Source organism: Chanos chanos, chromosome 4 (genome assembly GCF_902362185.1).
Source record: "Chanos chanos chromosome 4, fChaCha1.1, whole genome shotgun sequence".
NCBI classification, from domain to species: Eukaryota; Metazoa; Chordata; class Actinopteri; order Gonorynchiformes; family Chanidae; genus Chanos; species Chanos chanos.
The window spans coordinates 7,292,565-7,313,136 of NC_044498.1; the positions used below are offsets into that span (position 1 = coordinate 7,292,565).

Consider the following 20,572-nt stretch of genomic DNA (forward strand, 5'->3'; position numbering starts at 1 on the left):
TAAAAGCGCAACGTTTGTGGTAGTTTAAGCCGCACCCTGTGAAAAAAAAAAAAAAAAAAAAAGGTCACAGCATTTTCTTTCAGCCCTGTTCCACAAGAGCAATTACACCTACGTTACAAAGTAAGACAGCTATAGAGAAGACGTATATACTGTTTTCAATGCAACTTATTGATCAGTCCTCTTCAGCGCCCACTAGTGGCCCTTTGGTGACCATTTATAAATATTTCATGGATTATGTAGACACATAATTGAGGTCAAAGGGAAGGGCTGATGTAACGCAGTAATTTAATGTACTTCTTCATAATTGTTCCATTATAAAATATGCTGTCCTGCTGACCAACTACCCTAAATAGAAAGGATGTTTAATTTGAGAGAGTGATATAACAGTTATCACACAAAAATGAACTCTCACAAAATCCTTCCCAAATTTAGGACAATAGTCATTTGCTACAGCAGACAGAAGTCGTATCTGCTAATGGTATGATATTAATATGAAATCACAACTTAGATGTTGTTCAGTTTTTGTTTTGTTTTTTTTGTTTTTTTTCTGCAGTGGCAGGAAGCCACCCACTCAGCAAAGGCATCCTGGAGCGCAGCTCCGAGTGACTGTGTGTGTGTGTGTGTGTGTGTGTGCGTGCACATGTGTGTGTGTGTGTGTGTGTGTGTGTGTGTGTGTGTGTGTGTGAACGCTTTGTTTTGGGCCTCAGGATTGAGGTCAGAGATGAGCTTGTTTTGGGATGTGCTAGTTTGAGGATCAACACTTCTGTTCTCTGGCCTTGTACTGTGCTTTAACCCGAGCCAGGATGTCACAGACAAATCCAGAACTGATACCTTTAATTTCCTTTAGGCCAAAGCCAAAAAGAACTATGTCAGTAGCATCAATTTGTTAATGACTTCAAAATACCCTCAGACTGAGCTTCAGGTCCATGTATGATAAGTAATTCTATCTATCCAGTCACTTTCAACCCTTGGCCCTAGGAAGGACAACTGGGGATATATTTGTATCTGTTATAAGACAAGACACAATACAGAGACATTTATCTCTGACTGGTTAAGGAAAACGCCTAATTCTGAAAGGCATGAAAAATAGACATATACAAGATACAAACATATGACAGGTCAGACCTAGTTGAGTTCGCTTGCTGGCATTTGACGACATAATTTATGCTGGAAGCATGACCAGACTCCCAGTCTTCAGGACCAGACTTCTGTACCTGCGGGCTGGGCACCGAGAGCCAGGGCTGTTTTGTAATGAGTAGTTTTGCAATGACTGGAGCGTCTGTTTTTTTGCGATGACTCACCTTCACATTTGAGGCCTTGTCGGACTAATCCCCATAGCATTTCCCCACAGTGGTCGCAGAAGGCTGGAGCTTTGTAAGAGTGGACATACAGCGTGTGAGGTCGAATCTGGAAATCCTCAACCGTCGCGAGGGCTACAAACCAGACACAGAACGAAATAATAAGCACCCAAAACAATATCAGACAGATCCAACAGAGATGAAAGAGCTACATAAAGTCAAAAAAAAAAAAACCCACACACACAAAACATAAATTCTGAACAAATATTAATTGCACCTCTCCACTAGAAATGTGTCCTTTTTTTAAAAATAGAAAGATAGTTGTAACTAACACAAAAGTCCACTCTCCAGTGTTGTGGCGTTCTTTGAATGGAAGGCTCGTGCCATTAAGGAAGTTGTCTAACTGAGTCCTCTCACGGCTATTTCGGATCATCTAGCCTCTCTATCATACAAAATTCCATCCAGAACATTGCTGAGATGAGATGAGAGACTGTGTAAAAACTAAATAAAAACCAGGTTACATGGATAAGCCCCAAAAAGCTTTTCATGGTGTGGTAACGGATCGACAACTCACGTTAATGTTCTGCGTCTCGACTTTTTTTTTTTTTAAGCTCTAACCAACATCAATTACAGCAGTTATAATCACCGTCGTCATCATCATCATCATCATCATCATCATCAGTAGTTTAGACATTAATACATATGAGACCCCTGACGTGTGAAACACCCTGCCCAAGGTTTATCTGATATTAAAGAGAGAGATTACTGGTGAGTCTGATACAGGCACAGAGCAGGGGCAGGAAAGACTGAAGGGTATAGCCTATGGGGGCTTTTGATGCTCCCATGGACAAACCTATCAATTTTAGCCAAACAATATTCTCATGAGTGTGTGAACAGACTGACTGTAGAGTAGATTCAGGTGTGCTGGAATTGCAACCGCGGACCTTAAAGTGGAGAAGCGTTTAAGATGAGGTAACGCAGTTCCTGTGCACAATGCATGAGACTATCCTGACTAACGTCTGTGCCCACGCACAGTGTTCCTCCTCCAGAGAAACCTTTGGCATCACCCAAAAAAGGGCGTGGCAGCCTTCAGCACAGCAGAGAGTAGTCATCACTGTCATACTATTATCTCTTTGTTGTGTCTTGTCATAAACTTCCTGCCAGCACTTATTTCTTTCTATTTCCAAGAAGTTGAGTTCAGAGGAATTCAATGCACAATTTCATAAGCGCCCCCTCCTCCTTCTCTCTCTCTCTCTCTCTCTCTCTCTCTCTCTCTCTCTCTCTCTCTCTCTCTCTCTCTTCCTCTCCCTCTCTCTCCCTCTCTCTTCCTCTCTCTCCCTCTCTCTCTCTGACAAACCCAGAGGTAGCAAATGAAAAACAGTGCCATGGCAACCACATTCCCAAAGATCACATTCATAAGGAGGGGGAATTCTTCGGCTCAACATCAGAGAAATGGAGAAGTAAGTGGAGAGAGAGAAACCACATGCGGTATCACATTACACACTCACACACCACAGCAAATGCAGAAACATCTAGCGACTCCGTGTCATTCTAATTTAGCAAAATTTGACACAGTTGGCAATGGGCAGTCATTTCGCAATGCTATATATGATACATACGATTGTAAATCACCTAGTAAACCAGTTTTGTTGACTATTACGCCGCAAAGGCCTCACAGTAGCTTGTCGTTCCATTTAAGAATGTACATCACTGTGGCTTAATGGTGTCTGAACATTCTGAGAGAAAATTAGAGTGCTAATGACAGGGAAAAAAAAAATAAAGTTACAACCAAAAGAAAAAAAAAAAACAAAAAAAAAAACCAGTGAATCTCAGAGTCACCAGATGACTCATTGGTTGCATGACTAATTAGCCACTTGGCTCAGAAGGCCAGGACAAATTCGTCATCACCAGGAGGCTGACACTTCAGGCACAGGTCCAGATCTGAAGGCACTGAGGGCAAAAACATACAGGAAACTGCCTATTCCAGAAGCTGTCCCTGCTGCCTTCCCCCCCTATGTGAGTCAGTAGTGCAGACATCAGCTGAAATTGGTCCCTGATAAATGGTAAGTCATCCATATTACCACAAACCACCTCGTCATGTCTAGTTTGCGATGGAGGAGAAAAAGGGGCTAGAAAGTGGCCATGGGGATGTTTCTTAAGGTGTCAGGGGGGAAAGTGAAGGAAAAATAATGGATGAAAGAGGGAAAAACATAGCATTCCCCATCCATCTGTCTGTGTATGATTCCTCATCTGTTTGTCTGAAACTGCTCTGTGAAATAACTCTGCTAAAAGATTTAGAGTGACGTACTTTATCTTCTTGGCTGCTGTCAGCCAATTTTTTTTTTTGTTTGTTTTTTTTGTTACAGAAGACCAGATTTCCTCGTTCCTTCAGCATATGTTAAAACTGTTAGCACGTGGCTCATGAGTAACTTGGTTTACAGGGCAGAGGTGCATCCTACATCTGTGATTCATGGTTGCCAAACTTTCAGACAGCGCGAGGGAGTCAAAGGGAATGTAACTGGGCATGCTCCCCTGGAACAGCGGAGTGTGTCAACCTGGGTCCCGTAGTCTCTGACAGTCAAGTATTTACACGACCGTGAAGGGGAACGGCAACGTGTTACACGAACTGGGTTAGACTACTGTACGTAACTGGAATACCTGCGGTGACTTGGTTCACGTGTCACAGGACATATGTATTATACCCACTAATATCGGTCGATGTAAACGTTGTGTGAGTGAACGGTCTAGAATGTTATTGCTAATTGGATGTTCTAAACTGCACTGGAAAGGGGAAGGGAGGGGGCAAAAAAAGAACCTTGTAGCACACGCAAAAAAAACTAAATTAAACAAAAAAAAAAAAAAAAATACACAAGCTCCGATCGAACCACATCAAAGAACTCGCTCTGTTGACACCGGCTACGTAGCAAAACGCTGCAAAATGCTAACTCCGGGAGAGATCGTCAGAAAAGGGCGTTTGCGCAGAAACAAAAACAACAACAACAACCAAAAAAAAAAAAAAAAAAGACAAAAAAAGACGATTTTGCGAGACACGAGTCTCTGGGCCACGTTGTGAGCATTGCCGGAGGAGCCGTGCACCAAAAGCCTGCAGGGAAAGGAAGTGGTGTGGGGCAGAGCGTCGTCACAGGCGCTTCCAGGCGATGAGAATACAGTGTGTGGAGGATGTGTGTGTATAAAGCTTCCGCAACACGCAGCTGTTCAGGTGCTGGCTGAGTATCACGCTCCGAGCCCCGTCAACAAGAGACCACATCACGCACGACTGGAGGAAAACGTAAACCTCAGCGGAAGCTTCAGGTGGGGGCTACAACAGTGACGTAGTTGTCGCACGGGAGATAAATAAGGGACACAAAGGCCTTTCGTTAGCTCCTAAAAAGCACTACATTAAAAACATCAATTCTTTTTTTTTTTTTTTTTTTTTATCCACGGTTAATTTTGCTGCTTTCTGAATGCGGCATAGGAAAGAAAAAAATTTGAAAAACACATACACATTCACACACACACACACACACACACACACAAGAAGAAGAATCAACGTAACAGCTATGAAGTAACAGTTATAACATCTTGAATATGATGGCCATCACATGACACACAGAAAAAAGACGGACAGTTATTTCGATCAATAGGAACACAATGTTTCCCTTCTCCACCAATCCGAAGACGTAGAAATGGACAGATGTACTCACCTGAGAGGACCACCTCTATGAGATCTCCCTCGTGTATTTCCTCAGCGGACGTGAGCCGCTGTAGAATGTTCTCTGAGTTCAGGTCATGGCGGAAGAGCAGGATCTTGTCATACATTCCAAAGAATCCACATTCTGGAAACTGGGCCAGGGGAGAAGCGGAGTGTAAGTCAGAGTATCAAAGGGATCTAGTACAGGTATAATTTACAGTGTCTCAGATCTTCTCTCCAAAATATAAACGTTATTGTGAAACCCAGACAGCCCATTCCTCCACATCACATGTGATGATCTGATTTGACTAGATACAGTTTGATTCGGTTCATCTCAGGTGAAGTTTTTCTTTCTTTTTTTCTTTTTTTTAATATCAGAAATTGTCACAAAACAGCTTTACAGAATCCCTGGTCTAAGATTCAAGCAGTTAGTACCCACAAAATTCAAAAACGCATGCTTAATTGTAGAACTGATGTCAGATTCTTACCAACTAGCTTTTAAGCTTTTTACTGATTTAAATACGGGCTGATCAATTTCAGGAACCACATTACCTATTATTTTCTAACACAAACTGCGCACATGTCAGACGCTGAATAGTTTATCATTAACAATCTAACAGAAACAGTGTGCAGGGCATTTGGTGTGCACACAGACAAGAGAATACAGGAAACCTAAGCTAGCGTGTGGGACGGAAGCCGCAGGGCCATCATTAGAGACAGAGTCATTAATCTCTCCTGTCATGAATAATGCCTGAGAACCTGTCACTGACACCCCGAAGCCCTGAACCATCAGGCCTAAACACTACACCACCAATCCACAGTCCAGTCGCACGCTTCGGCCCTGGTACGCAATACCACAACCCGCGGCCCAGCTGCACATGTCTCCTCAAACCCCACACCACTAAATGATGTCCGGCTATGCGGTACATTATGCCTGCTTTGGCTGTTCAGTCATACTGCAACGCACTGACCCTGGCTTCAGCTCAACTACAACCAGCTACAGACAGGACTGGAGACACCTTAAGAACTGGCACGGTGAAATCAAAACAACTCCGAGAAAAGCCATTTCATACGAGAGGCTACAGAAAAGGCCAAAAAACCTCCAGGCAAAACAGTATCTACTGGTAGTACACAGATAGACTAGAAGCAGAAGTGTTGAATTTGTGTCAGTTTTTAGTACTGCGGTTCACCACACAACGTGGGACCTTCTTTCAAACACTACTGCACCTGGTATTCAGTTAAAAAAATCTAAGCTCTATTGTTCGAGAAACATACCTGAAAATACAAACAGAAACACGAAAAACACATTTTGATGGCAAAGTGATAAATCTGTCTCCCTCAACGTAATGAAAAGTTCAGTGTTAAGTGATGACTGAAGTTCTCAAAGGATTTGTGAACTGAGAATTGAGCAGGATGAGTAGGCACCAGTTTCCTGTACATATGACTTCCATGTGAAGAAAACCCCCTGCTGACATGGGATATTTAGCTTTAATTCCGCTTCTGACTGACACTATCCAGGTATTAAACAACTAAACCGCTATTGACCGTGCTCAGGACTAAACGGTCATCCACTATCATGGTACACTTACACAACCTTAAGTGCTATGATGCGTTTCTCAGAAAAAGGAAAAAAAAAAAAAACCCATAATGAGATCAAATGACTAGATAGAGGTTGAACATACAGATGTAACTTAACTGTATCCTTTACACCCCTCTCACCCAGAGCTAGGTGGACACAGGCTGTGATTATGTAAGTGCTGCTATCCCCAGACTGGTCCTCTAATCTTTGCCATTAACAGAGACAAAGAGAGATAACAGCCCCCACCCCCCCCCCACCCCAAACCAGGAAGGCAATCCACTCTGGGGCATGGTTACAAGAACAAAAAATTACATTTTATATATATATATACACAAACACACACACATATATATATATATACACACACACACATACATACACACACACACACATAAATATATATATATATTATATATATATAGGCCTACCAAAATACCTTTTTTTTAAAACTTACTCTCTCTTTCCCTTTGGCACTGATTTTGTCTTTGCGTATGTGGCGTGCTGTATGCCTGCAAATGCAAAACTAACCAACACCTCCAGCAAGGAAATAAGCAGTGCATTCATCTTAACCAACTGTAGACTGGCAAAACATATTTATGTCAGGTGTAGACCATGGCAGATTGTAACTGAGATAAAAAAAACAAAGAAAACATATATTTGCATGGAGGTTCACACCGGCTGTAATTCTATATTGTACGGATGTGTTCCCGTTAGTGAACATTTACATTTGGAACGGGGGGGGGGGGTCATTTGGTTCATGTCATCCGTGACAAGACTCATTCAGGACGACTGAAGTCTTTGTAAAAGCAGGCTCTACAGGAAATGAGAGAGTAAATAGATATTTGCTTGTATCTATAACACCGAAGATCTGTCCCCTCACTGCCCTCTGAAACGGTAAGACAGGAAGCAGGCCTGACCGGGGGCTCGGTCACCATGACACCCAGCCCCTGCTCACCAGTCAGTGGGGCTTTGTTGAAAGTGAGGCACTTTAAAAGGAAATGAGAGAAGCTCTTAAACAGCCAAACATTCACACCCGACCCCACGAAACCTCCTGTCTTAGCTCCTCCAAAGTGATCAAACTGTCTTAGCCAAGCATACAACGGACCCAGGAATTCAGTTATTGGCAATATCATAAGTGATGTCATTTCCTGCTTCAGACATGTTTAATACTGAAAGAATATTTTCATGTTCACATTATAATAGGGCGTGTAACTACACAGTTATTATTCTATTACGTACATGCAGGATTATTTCTATAAGCAAAGCACACAAATGAAGAGAGTTTGTTGACAGAGGTGTTTGCCTTTCCCCAGTCTGCTTCCATACTGATGACTGCTCTCAAAAAACACCAGCTATCTTTAACAGGCTACCATATATGAAAATATTGTTTCTTTTCCAAAATATCCCATTATCCTGTGTAAAAATGATCCTAGAAAGAAAGAAAGACAAAGAAAGAAAGAAAGAAAGAAGAAAGAAAGAAAGAAAGAAAGAAAAACCTTTTGCTTTAATTCTTACTGCGATGTAAAATGGTCAGATCAAGCACCCACCCATTGACACGCCCTGATTAATAACTGCAGCGTATAACCACAGTCTGTTCCAATGAAAGAAGGCATCAAAAAAAAACACTGCATACTCTACACCAGCGTGGTCCACCCAATGTCCCATGCTACGGCAAAGCAGCTGAGGCCTACTCATCAATAAGGTTACATAAGACCAGTTCAGTCCAACCAAGCCCAACCGTCAAACCACTGACAGGCATCATTTAAGAGGGGGATCGTTAGTATCTGTAAACCAGACTGATGCTATACGGTATGTGCAATGAGAGATACGTTACAGATGCTTTCTGCGCACTGTTCTCTCATCTGACACCCAGAAATCGAGTGAATAAGGCTAAAATAAGGTCACTGACATATAGTAAATGGCAAACTGGAGGCACAAACAGAATGGCAATGATTTGAAAGGAGGAAAGGTGCACAATATATCAACTGTAGGCATCTTCAGCTTCTACTACCATGTCTGCCTACCTGACGCGGAATCACCACACCGTGTCATCATGAGTCCCAGTTTATTAATAAACCAGAACCAAGCTCATCAGTAGCAGGAGCGCACGGCTGCGCTTCTTCCGTTTTCAAAACAAATGGCCGTGCACAGTTTCCTCCAGCGGCAAATTTCAGATTAGAACACGCATTCCGTAAAAAACTCGGTCCTAATCCAGAGGGCTCTGGAATGTTGTGGATTCACTGCAGCAGTCTTACATATTCTGCATTCTTTTCACATGACCCCCGTCCTTCCGGCATCAATAGCACTGATTTCACATCCAACGTGGTACCATTATCTAAACATTGAGGGGGCAGATGAACGATTCATGTCTTTTTTCCACTCAAATCATCTCACATAATGAATTAATTCATTCTAAATGAGAAAGTCATAAGAGGGAATGCAACTTATTATAGCTTGGAGACCAGTCAGCGAGCTACATAGTTTAATAAGTAGTTGTGTCTATTTCTTGTTGCTTACATACACAAATGTGTCCAACCCCCCACTATTGTTAAGTGCAGATATCATTCCTTTGCCTGTGTGTGTGTGTGTGTGTGTGTGTGTGTGTGTGTGTGTGTGTGTGTGAGAGAGAGAGAGTGAGTCTGAGTGTGAGTATGTGTGTGTGAGAAAGAGAGCGTGTAAGTGCTAGACAGAGAGAGAAAAAGAGAGAAGGTAAGAGAGAGAAATAGAAACAGGATTTATTCAATTCACCCCTAGTCATCTGTGTGGGTACAGGTGTGTGAAGCAGAGTTGTAACAGGGCATAGATAGAGAACCAAGATCACGCTCCACTGGGCATTATAGAAACTAACCACACATTCATGCATCCCTCATTCTGATCAACAGATACTGCAGACAGGAAACGAGAGCCGTTACATTAAAGCCCATAGTCACAAAGCTTCAGACACTTCACATCAGGAGTCGAGAAAGGGAGAATGAGTCCGTAACACAGGGAGACAGAGAGAGACAACCAACAGCACTTCCTCTGTTTCTCACACACACACACACACACACACACACACTCTTGTCCTCCTTTCTCTCTCCCTCTCCCAGACACACTTGTACTCTGTTCTCTGCTCTCTCTCTCTCTCTCTGTCTTTCTCTCTCTCCCTTGAGATCTGCAGATCACAGGAAGATGAAGGCAGAGGTCATTCACTGAGGTCATTCACAACAGGACAGTGATGGCTACATGTCAAATCCTGAAATGTGTTTTGAAAAAGCAGAGGAAACAAAGACAGCCATGTCATCTGACCAACCCACTGCTAAACAGTTCAATAATACATACAATCACAGATTACTTTTCATGAATTATTCAACAAATTTGTTCAATAACAAAGCTGTAAGAAGGTCAAATGAAATAAGACTAACTGCAGTGTTTAGGAAACATACTGCAGTTCTTTAGAACAACTTCAATGCTTAATTATCTACAGTGTAAAAGTATCAAACTGCACTCAACTTGTCTTTGTCATAAAACACTCATTTCTGACAGACTGAAGGTTTCAAAAACATAGTGTGTGTAACCTCATTGCGTTAATCATCCAAAAATTCTGGAATCCATGTTCTCATTACGTTATTCACATCATAAAAAAGGATTATAACTGAGTCTCTGTGTGTGTGTGTGTGTGTGGTCGCTCTCCTCTCTGGAGGAAAAACAAACATATGGTGTCAGCCAAATAGCTGTTCTGTTGTGTGAACAAATGTACTCAGTGCAAGAGGCCAAATGTGAAACAGAGAAGGACCATTCAAACCAATTAATCATCTGTCAAGGGTAAATCCATGGATGCACAATGATTTGCTGTGGGCACAACCTCATGCACGCACACAGACATAAACCAAGAAACAAACAACACTATCTCCCTCCCTCACATACACACACTCAGGTTCGCTGTTAAAGTTGTAATATATTAAGGATGACTTCAAAGATTGTTTCTTTTCTGCCTCCTACTCACTCATTAAAGCCACTGCCTCTAATACTGATTACATCGTTGTATGTGTCCAGTCCTGATCTGAGCCCTGTCCTGATGTGGTCTAACGTAGAAAACTACAGGTTAAGCGACGGAAGACTCCATTTATGAAATTACAATTAAGGGAAAGCCGCTAGAGCCACCCAGGAAAGCACTTAATCGTTTAAAAGCTCAATGGATCAAAGTGCACCACTCTTGATGGGAATTGTATAATCGCTCAGCGTCGCTAGCCGAAGGATAATCCCAACGCAGCGGAACTTTGTAGTTCCGGAGAGAGTGTTGCGGGCTTTCACACAGGTCTTTGGGCTGTAAGGTCATAGATCATCTACTAGGATCCCGTCCGTTAGAAACGGCACGGCATTCCCTCGTCCAGCTACTCGGCTCAAGGCCACACACTTGTTTAGGCTACGTTAACACTACGATCTAAAGAGTGCATTTAGGTTAGCTCATTAAAAACACACGGATAACCACAGAGAACAACTGTGAGAACAGATCTCCAAATTCTATCCAGGTCAGGCGAGAAGAGCTTCTTTTGTTCATTTTTCACCTTAAAAAAATGCATCATCTGAGTAAACTGCTCCGACCGCTGAGAATGGCTTTAATCAAACCTGTTTGATTTGGCATACATTTGCCTAAGCGCCACACATCAAAAGTGATTTGTCCTGCAACTGCAGATCAGTTCAAAGGGAATGAATTTTCATGAGCAAGCAAAGTTGCTCTCCGTGTCCTCTTATCATCGAATGTCAAGTGGGAGCATGAGCAACGCACTAGACTATACAGTAAATGCGTTTAACGCAGAGCTAAGCTTAAAAACGTGTTCCTGTGCTGACCCGGTATGTTTCCTGTGCTGGAGTGGGGTTAAGGGCACATGCCACACTTCTGTACACATGACCCGCTGTTTTTATCTCCTGGATACGGAGGGTGGTCAGGACAATCTCTTGCTGATCGGTTACCGTGGAAACAGTTAGCATGCTAACAAACCGCTAAAGCACGTGGATCTTTAGAAGGACTTTGGAGAGCTGTCGTAGATGTACTGAAAAGAACTTCACCTTTTTTTTCTCTCTCCCCATCCTCCCTTCTGTCCTTGATGATGATCAACAAGCTTTTCAGCCCATGTTTAAAAATGAGAGGGTTATTAAACCCATTAACACTGGTCTAATACCACCAATGTCAGCCACAAGGCAGCAACGGGTAATACAAACCTACCTTCCTAATGGGGAGAGGGCACGTAATAGAACCAAACACATAGAATATACTCCTACGCAAAGCAGGTATAACATACACCTAGCGACACTGTAGGCTCCGTTAGGAACCATTTACATTTTACTGCCACAACACAAAAGATATATAATGTGAAGACTGCGTAAACGCAATGCATTTTTTTACAGAGTAGGTTCTAGGCAAGGCAGATGTTTTATCCCAGGATGAATCTCAAATTCATGCCTAAATATCATGCTCTCTGTTTACCCACATCATCTCTTGCATTTTAGGTCACATTCATTGTGGTTAATTTTGGACCGGCATATTGGGAACTTTGAGAACCATCACACACACACACACACGCACACACACACAGTTGGGGAACGGGGAAATATGTAAAGAAGCAGAATTCATGAGCAGAGCAGAACGCCCTTCGACTTAATTACCACCACAGCTGTGCAACCCGCATCCAACAGCAACTGTGGGCTGCTTAAGTAGAGGAGGAGACCACACACTCCAACGACTTCTTTATGGCGCACACACACGCACAGACATAAACACACACCACCTCCACATGCACTCAATCATTTTAGAGGCGAGCGCACATACATCCCAAAGTGAGGAAAAGGATTCATAAAAACAACCTTTTGAGGCAATGTTTACTGTTTTTTCCAACAAACCTTCCAAAAAAACATTTTCTTCTTCTGCTAGTTCAATCACGCCTTGACAAAGAGAACCATTAATTTTAATATAATCCTTTATATCTTCCAGCCGAAGAACAATGTAAAGTTTAAGCAGTTTATCAGGAAAAGCTTTTGGAAATGAGGCAGCTAGTTTGAAGTCATGCAATTAAATTAATGTACAAAAAAGTATCCAATAACTAATTTAAAGGATTTCTCATGAAAAGGTTTTCAGTTTTTTTTCTTTCAGCTGCTGTTCACTTTCAATATCATTTACCATCCCACTGGACATGACGCGAATTAGTTTTAATGGACGTCTATTTTGGTGTTCTTGCATTGCAAATATGTTTATTTCACTATTCACTCACTTAAACATATACAGCGTGTTGCTTCAAGTAGCTGACACAGTGTGTGTAGTCACGCTGTAAGAGATTTTGGGCAACACCGAAAACAGGAAGCCGTGCAGAAGCAGACATTTGAACGTTCACTCCCCCTTCCTAACTCCCACCCCATCCTCTCAGAGGATGACATCACATTTTTGACTTGGAACATAAGTAACTAAGGCTAAGACCTAAGCTTGTTGTAACTACCACTACTTTCTACTGCAAAATCACTGAGTAGCAATCTGGAGGGGGAAAAAAAAAAACCAGCTTTACTTTGCAGGAGAACTTCAGTGCACCAAGTGATGTAAACAAACCTGAATCTTCACTGAAAAAAAAAAAAAAAAAAAAAAAACCTCATTGTGGGGTGGGGTGTGGGAACAATTAAATGGTTCTATTTGTCACGTACAGATACTAATCTGGCACAGAATAGTGCTTGCACATACGAGTACCATATTGACTAGATAACAGCACTGGTTACTGCCTACAGTGGCTGGACTGAGACCATATGCTCCTACATTGCTTTGTGATAAGCACCACACGCTTTCTCTCTCTCTCTCAGAGCAAGATAAAGGTAGCACCAGGGCTGACACATCCTGTATGCAGCAGTTAATGAGGGATCCGAGAGCAGGCGCATTGAAAGACACCCCCACCCCACCCCCACCCCCCGCCCAAGACTTTTGGTTCTGCAACTAAACTGCACAGAAAACAATTTAGGCGTTTTAAATGTAGGCTGTGAAAACAAGCATGCCCCTGATTAGGTTTAGAGACTCTTTAATAAAGCAGATGATCTGCAAAGCAAGGGTAAGTGTTTAGGGTAAATGTTCATTCATGCAATTACAGTGACCATTATGTAAAGCTTGTGTGAGCTAGGCCACTTTCTTGAATTGAAGCCCCCTGAATTTCCACTTACAGCTGTATTTAAAGATAATATTGTTTCAAAATGGGAAAGGGACGACAATGGAAGCTTTATCAGAAAACTAGAGAACACACTGCACTCCACATCCTGGTACATATTTGTGAATACACAAAGAGAGACAGTCCATGTCATGTCTCAACTGTCCGCTTGTACACCACGCCGAAAAAACCATGCTGTATTCTGACTGTGCAATGAAATCAAAGCTTTGTGAAAACCATAGCATGACTGAAAGGTCAGTTAGGACAAAATCTACTGTCATCATCATAATTCATCTGAAAAACATACACAACTTGAATTAGAACCAACACAGGACCTCAGATGAGTCAAAACAGATGGCATTTATTTTATTTCCTCCTTTATGCTGACAGCAGAAGCCAAGCTTGATATTTCCTTATGGAAAACTGCCCTTGGCTTGAAGGCTTTTTTTTTTTCTTGCTTCCCCTCTTCACTCTGTTACTCAGCTGTTCTGTGTCTGTTTTGGCGTTAATTTGGAAGCATTCCCTGACGTAGTAAATTCAATGATACACAAATTTTGGAGTAAACTAGTCAGTTATCACAAAACAATTAAAAAAGACCTGTTCATTAGATGCCTGTGTGGGAGGCTACTGCTGAGTTCAAAGATAACTCAGTAATAGGTTTGCAAATCCAAACGTTCAGATGACAAAGAATAAGTAATTACCCTAACGTTAACCTGTGGTAGAACGCTAGTACCAGGCAGAGATTGCAAACTCCTCTGACTATAGTAAAAGCACCTTTCGTAAAAATCAAATCTATAATTCTCACACCTAAACCATGTAATACAACAGAGCACAAAGGATAAACTGAGGATGAACTAGATAAACAAGATTCATCATTAAAAAATACCTGAACTAACGCAGGTTATTTATTCTCTACAGAAAAAATGTTTATCATTTGGTAAATTCATATCACAAATCTTAACTAGCGTTAAATAGCACTTCAGCACTTCATGGACCTCATCTCTATACAGTGGAAGTCAGTTTCACTTTAAACTGTATATCAAATAATGCTATCTATGCAAAGCAGCCTGAATTTGTATAGAGTCTTTCCAAATGAATGCCATCACAGTGGTCCTAAACCAAGGCATGGATGCCTGCCTGATCAATAATCACATTTTCATAACTGTAAATGCTTTGTGTTTGTTTAATCTTTGCTTAAGTCCACAGACAGTGACAGTGATACAGTCAATTGCGTCAGCTGATCTGGATAAGGAGGTCGATATCTCGCCCTCAGCAATTCCTGTTCCTCTATCAGTGTGACAGTGGAATAGACACATTAAACCCATACTTTCTGGTCTGAGTTCAGCATAATGGGTAACCATTTTGGGGGAGGGGAGGTGGAGTTAAGAGGGTTAACTCTGAAACTGATGGGGGGGCGACACATGTCAGAACACCTAACAACAATCCACAAAAAAAACAGCAATCTCAACTACAGAAAGAAGATGATTATGGTGGACCCAAAACATGTGGTTCATCCTTGACAAGACTGTTACTTTTAAATCTTCAAGCTCTTCTAAGGGATGAATGGATGTTTTCATGTTCTGAAAATATCCCTTATGCAACTCCTTAGACCTTGGGCATTCGTTCTTTGAATTGTACTTTATCGTTTGTTCCTTTTCATTATGTCAGCTTGAATAAACAAGGTTCTCTGTCTCCTCTGGAAGACGTTGGCTGGTTTATAGAGCACTCTCTGTGAAAACATGAAAGAAAGTTTTCCACAGCTTTTTAGTAAAGGAGCCTGAGCTTATGTTTGTTCCACCCAAAAGGTTCTGAACACTCTCAGCTCCAGTAATTTACATGGTTGCAGTTTCTACATGGCAGGTAATGGAGCACACTATAGAAGTGAAGGAGAAGAAGGCAGTCAGGGTGGCTGCCCTTATGGACAATATTTAACCAGACTGGAATGCAGTGGAGAACCAGCCAAGTAACCCAGCCAGCCAGTAAGTCAGCCAGCCAGCCCGCCCGCTGACCAGTAGCAGCCTTACATTAGCCCTCCCTTTGGCCGAATGACCTAGCTTGGAGACTGTCCAAATCTTCCTCGCCACACAATTGGACACCACCCCAAACACCATCACAATACAAAAGTAGACATGCATCCACTGTATGTAACTGGCCCCTTTTTAGAGACATTTGGACACAAAAGCTCAATTAAAGGAAGTGATCTTGAAGCAGAGGAACTGAAAAAGTAATTTTCATGTTGAGAAACAATATGTCTAATGGACGGCTCTCTCTCCCTCTCTTTTTTTATTTTTTTTTATTCTGCTTAGAGCTCTGGAGTGTTTGTAGCTCCACTTTGCTATTCTTTAATCAGGAATGAAGATGATAACAGCCGGAGGAAGCAAACGCACAATACACATTCTTTTAGGAAATTAAGAAAGCCACGCTAGCTCACAGCCCAGCTTGACTTGAGCATTACATTACATCAGCGAACAGTCCCTCAAACTGCTTGAAATCGTGACAAGACGACTTCATCTACGAAACATCTGCATTTCAGAATGCTGAAGACTAAAACACTCCCTTGCACATGTGTTCAAGATATCACTGCAGCCACAGCCTATGAAAACTATTTGTCTTCAATTAACGCTTTGCAGATTGACAGTCCAAATGTCATTATTCATCAGTGTCACAATTAACCAGAAGGGTTCAGATTCTTCAGAACAGAAAAGAGCACAGCTTGACCCAGTACGGTTTAACACGTGCCTCACATTCCATTTTCTAAATAGCCTTGTACCTCAGATGGGTTCCAAACTCTCTTCCACAGAACGGTTTACCCATTAAACTCAGGTCATACGGATGTTACGCAAACCCGAGCCTCCTACTGGGATTGAAGCAGTGAGAGCTAAACACATTTGGCAGGAATGTGTTAATGATTCTCAAATGTCTATTAAAGCATTGGCCAATACTAGCTATCTGAGCAAAACTTGGTCACACCAAATACTGTAATCCTGTTGAGTACAGCAACAACACAATACGGAAAACTGTGATTTGCCCAAATGTAACAAAAATCCCCTGAGGAGAACTCATAAAATAGGATTTATGATAGTAACTGTGGCCTATTCAGGGCTGATTCACTGTTCTTGTTTATCAATGGGACCAGGTGCATAAAAACCGTCATAAAAATCTGTGGAAACTATTGCACTAGAAGTAGATGATCTGTAACTTTGAGAACTAAGGTAAAAACACAAGGTTTAAGTTATTCCATCCTGTGATTTTCTAGTTGGGAAGGCAGAAGTGCCAATCCTGTTTTGATCCAGGTTTAATGGGAAACATTTATCAGGTGCCACAGCCTTGTCTGTTGACTCTGATGTTCATCTGCACATGACTTTCCTGTGAGAGCCCTTTAAAACTTCAGCAAAATTTTCAGTGAAAAATAAATATCTTGGTAAAATGTGGTTACTTTGTATCTCACTAAACTCAAAGGGGAAACAGAATTCACACTTAATTTTGTATCATTCTATCATAAATAAAACGAGATCACTTAGATCATCAGTACTTGTCAACTCTCTCTGTTGATTTTCACTACAGTACTGAATGACAGTCCATTCTTAAAGAAAAAAGCATTAAATGTAATGGGATGATCAAAGGTGTGCAAGTTTGGTTTCATGCTGGGAACAATAGTAGTTATAAAATTAAAAGAGTTCCAGAGGGGATTCCGATTGTAGAGGACACTGAAATCCATTAGATGAAGGGAATATTTTTCATGTTTATGAAAAGATTCCTCAGAAATTCGCTTCCGTCAAAGATCCGAATCTGGGTGTGATCAAACGTTTGTATTATTCCAGCCATAGCATGTTCATATGTCTCAGGTTAAAGTGCAATGCAGAATACTGTTGTACTCTCCTAACTCATCTCCTTTGAACTAAACCTACGCAGGGTTCATTTTTGTTGTAAATTGCAATCTAAAAGGAAATTTTAATCATCGTATTTCATGATGGGGGGGATTATAGTACACTGCCTGGTTTTTAGCTCAACCTGCATTAGGTTTGACACAGATGAACGCTGTCATCCTAAGCAAGTTTTTTTTTTTTTTTCTCTGCTTGAACATTTTCCCACATCAGTGTAAGGCATAGTGTGTGGGAGAGGCGAAAACTGAGATTCTTTTGTCATCAGCGTTGATTCTTCAGACACTTTACATGATGGATGTTTCCTCTTTTCTCAATATGTTAGGGTCTGGATACTGTTAACACGCCGTTTTGGGTTGTTTTTTTTCTTTAATTTAGACATTGTGACTTTCCCACGTTTGAAATCTCACACTCCAACCTCCAAATGGCCCTACCAAAGAATATGAATAAATTACACAATCCACATCAAGAGGTTAAGAGCCCATAAGAACCCTGCCTCTTATAAGCAGGGTGTCAAATCTTTCCATCTGTATTTCTGAAGTCTGGTTTGGAGAACCGTTAAATGATTTCTTGCCCTAGCAATGGACACCTAGGGGAACATTCTGCAAACTAAGCACTTGCTCACCGTCTGTTTCACACAACACCAGTCTGAACTTAAGCTCAGTGCACACCAACTTTACCAACCCCTGTATCACCCCCTCCCAAAACGGTTCTCATGCCTCTGCAAGCTATAGGTTTCTGTGGGGTGGGGTGCTACAGTGTAGCAGCCAGCAGGGGAGGGGAACTTCCCCATTGGCTTCCTGGAGACCCAAGGGACTCTCCCCCCTCCCAGTATGTAAAGAAACATAAGAACCCGATCACCTCTGCCCTGCCTCCATATTCTCAGTATGTAGGGGGAGTTGGTTTTCTGACTAACCATAGCTCTCAATGTAAATTTTTGTGTCTTCAAGGTGTGAATCATGTGACAAGCCTGGAAATGCAGGTCTTCTGTTGATGAAGCAACCTCTTTTAATATCAGACAACTACAAATTTTGAAAGAAGAAATTCTTAAGGAAGAGAAAAAGGCTGACTCTGCAATATTTAATACTTATAATAGGTCCCGGTGCCCACATGTTTTCCAGTCCAGTCAAAGCGCTGAACGCATTTTATTGAAAATAAGTACTCACTGTCCACCATTGATAATCAGAACAGATATATAATCAAGTGAACCACAAAATCTACCTGCCTGCTTGAATGAAATTCAGTCTCATTTAACCTGCTTGATCATCCATTGCTCCATAGGATTTCAAGCTCTTTCAGATACATCTAATTACACCTACATTACTGATCACAGTTACTACTACTGGACAAAAGGGTTCGTTTACATGAATCATTTTCACAGAGTCATCCTGACCACTCTTCAAAGACACAGGTACCTAGAAAAGACTAATAATGTGCATGGTTTTGCATCTCTGCACCTAACAATAAAGAATTCAACAGAGATTTTATGTAGCATGTCTCATTTTCGCATGCCAATTGCTTAACTCCATCTGAACTCATTGAGTATGACAATAAATCTGGCATTCATAATTCCTACTCTTTACCCTACAGCTCTACCATGTTTTGGTCTAGTCTAGGCTGATTATTATTATTATTATTATTATTATTATTATTAATATTTTTCTCGTGTGTTCTGAATATGGGTCTTAACAGGTTGCTGGTCCTAGAATGAACCATTTACAACACTGCATCAGTAGTTTCCACACAATCATGACTGTAAATATTTCAATATGGCAAGTCCTTGCAGAGTTCCATACATAGCTGAATGCTATAGTTCACTCTCCAAGTTCTTAGCTAAACAACATCTGGTGGAAAAACCATGCAATAAAGGTGCTATACTTTGCAGCACAAAACAGAAGTGTGAAAACAAACATCTCACTGTTCCTGACCTTTTTTTTTCTTAGAAAAACATCTACTTTCCCTAATCTTAAGCCCCTCTGACGTACACAGCAGTTTCTAAACTGAAATGTAAAGGAAAACAAAACATCTGCTCCCATTGACAAATAGAGAACCTAGTTACAATAAGTGTAGACATTTTCAAGAGATTGTGGATGTTATGAGCCAAATCCAAATTTGTTTTCATTAGCACACAATGTAACATTAAGCTCAAAATCAACTAAATGTAATGGAAATCAGTTTGTGTTGATATGTACGGGTAAAGAGAGACATCCAATATGATGTCTTATAAGACTATAAGATTTAAATTGTGTTCACTTGTTGAATTATGTTCTCTCAATGCTCACTGCTTTGTGATAACAGTGTACTCAAGACGGTAAATTTTACTCAACTCTGTTTAAAAAAAAAAAAAAAAAAAAGCGGCAGGCCTACTGGATAAACCAGCAAAACTTCACTTCTGTAAAGTTAATCAAAGACTGAATTTAGTCAACACGTTTTGCTACATGTTAAGCGTTTACCTTTTGGTCCACTATTGAGCAGACGAGATCTTTCACCGCAGACAGCGATAAATCGCTGGCTTCAAGGTTAACTGTCTCTCTGGTCAGACCAATCTGCAGGAGAAATGAGACCCCATGGAACGAACCCCTTGAGTTGGTCGGACTTGGCGCGCTCACACTCCCGTTGGAGAGGCGGCTGTAGAGGGTTGCAGGTGGGCTTGGGGATGGGGAAGGAGTGATTGGTGTCGAGGGATGTTGAGGAAGGGGGGAAAGTCTTGGAAGAGATGGAGGAGACGAGCTGCTACAGGTTGACATTTGCCCCTTTAACAAATTGCTGTATTTTAAATGAAGTCGGGCCAAAAAATCAAAGTGTCATTGTTACTCCCGTTGAATCCGTCTAAGACTTGTCAAATGATCAGAGTTCCAACTTGCGCACCACTCAATTTAATGATCGCTTTTTCCAGCTATTACTGTGAGATGCACCTACTTCTGTAAGGGGTCACGGGAAAGTGATGTGTTTCGTACCCTTCCCCG

General features: G+C 41.4%; 1 protein-coding gene across 2 annotated transcripts in view; it reads right to left on the reverse strand.

Annotated features, from left to right (window-relative positions):
* Nucleotides 1-20,353, reverse strand: part of LOC115809503 (serine/threonine-protein kinase D3-like) — a 31,517-nt gene extending 11,164 nt beyond the window's left edge. For both annotated transcript variants that reach the window (XM_030771184.1, XM_030771183.1), the window contains exons 1-4: nucleotides 20,060-20,353; nucleotides 5,003-5,141; nucleotides 1,302-1,433; nucleotides 1-36 (exon numbers count right to left, since the gene is read on the reverse strand). The exon at nucleotides 1-36 is cut by the window's left edge and continues 122 nt beyond it. In XM_030771184.1, coding sequence (XP_030627044.1) covers nucleotides 1-36; nucleotides 1,302-1,433; nucleotides 5,003-5,141; nucleotides 20,060-20,353 — 601 coding nt within the window. The remainder of the gene's footprint in view (nucleotides 37-1,301; nucleotides 1,434-5,002; nucleotides 5,142-20,059) is intronic.
* Nucleotides 20,354-20,572: the final 219 nt, after the last annotated feature.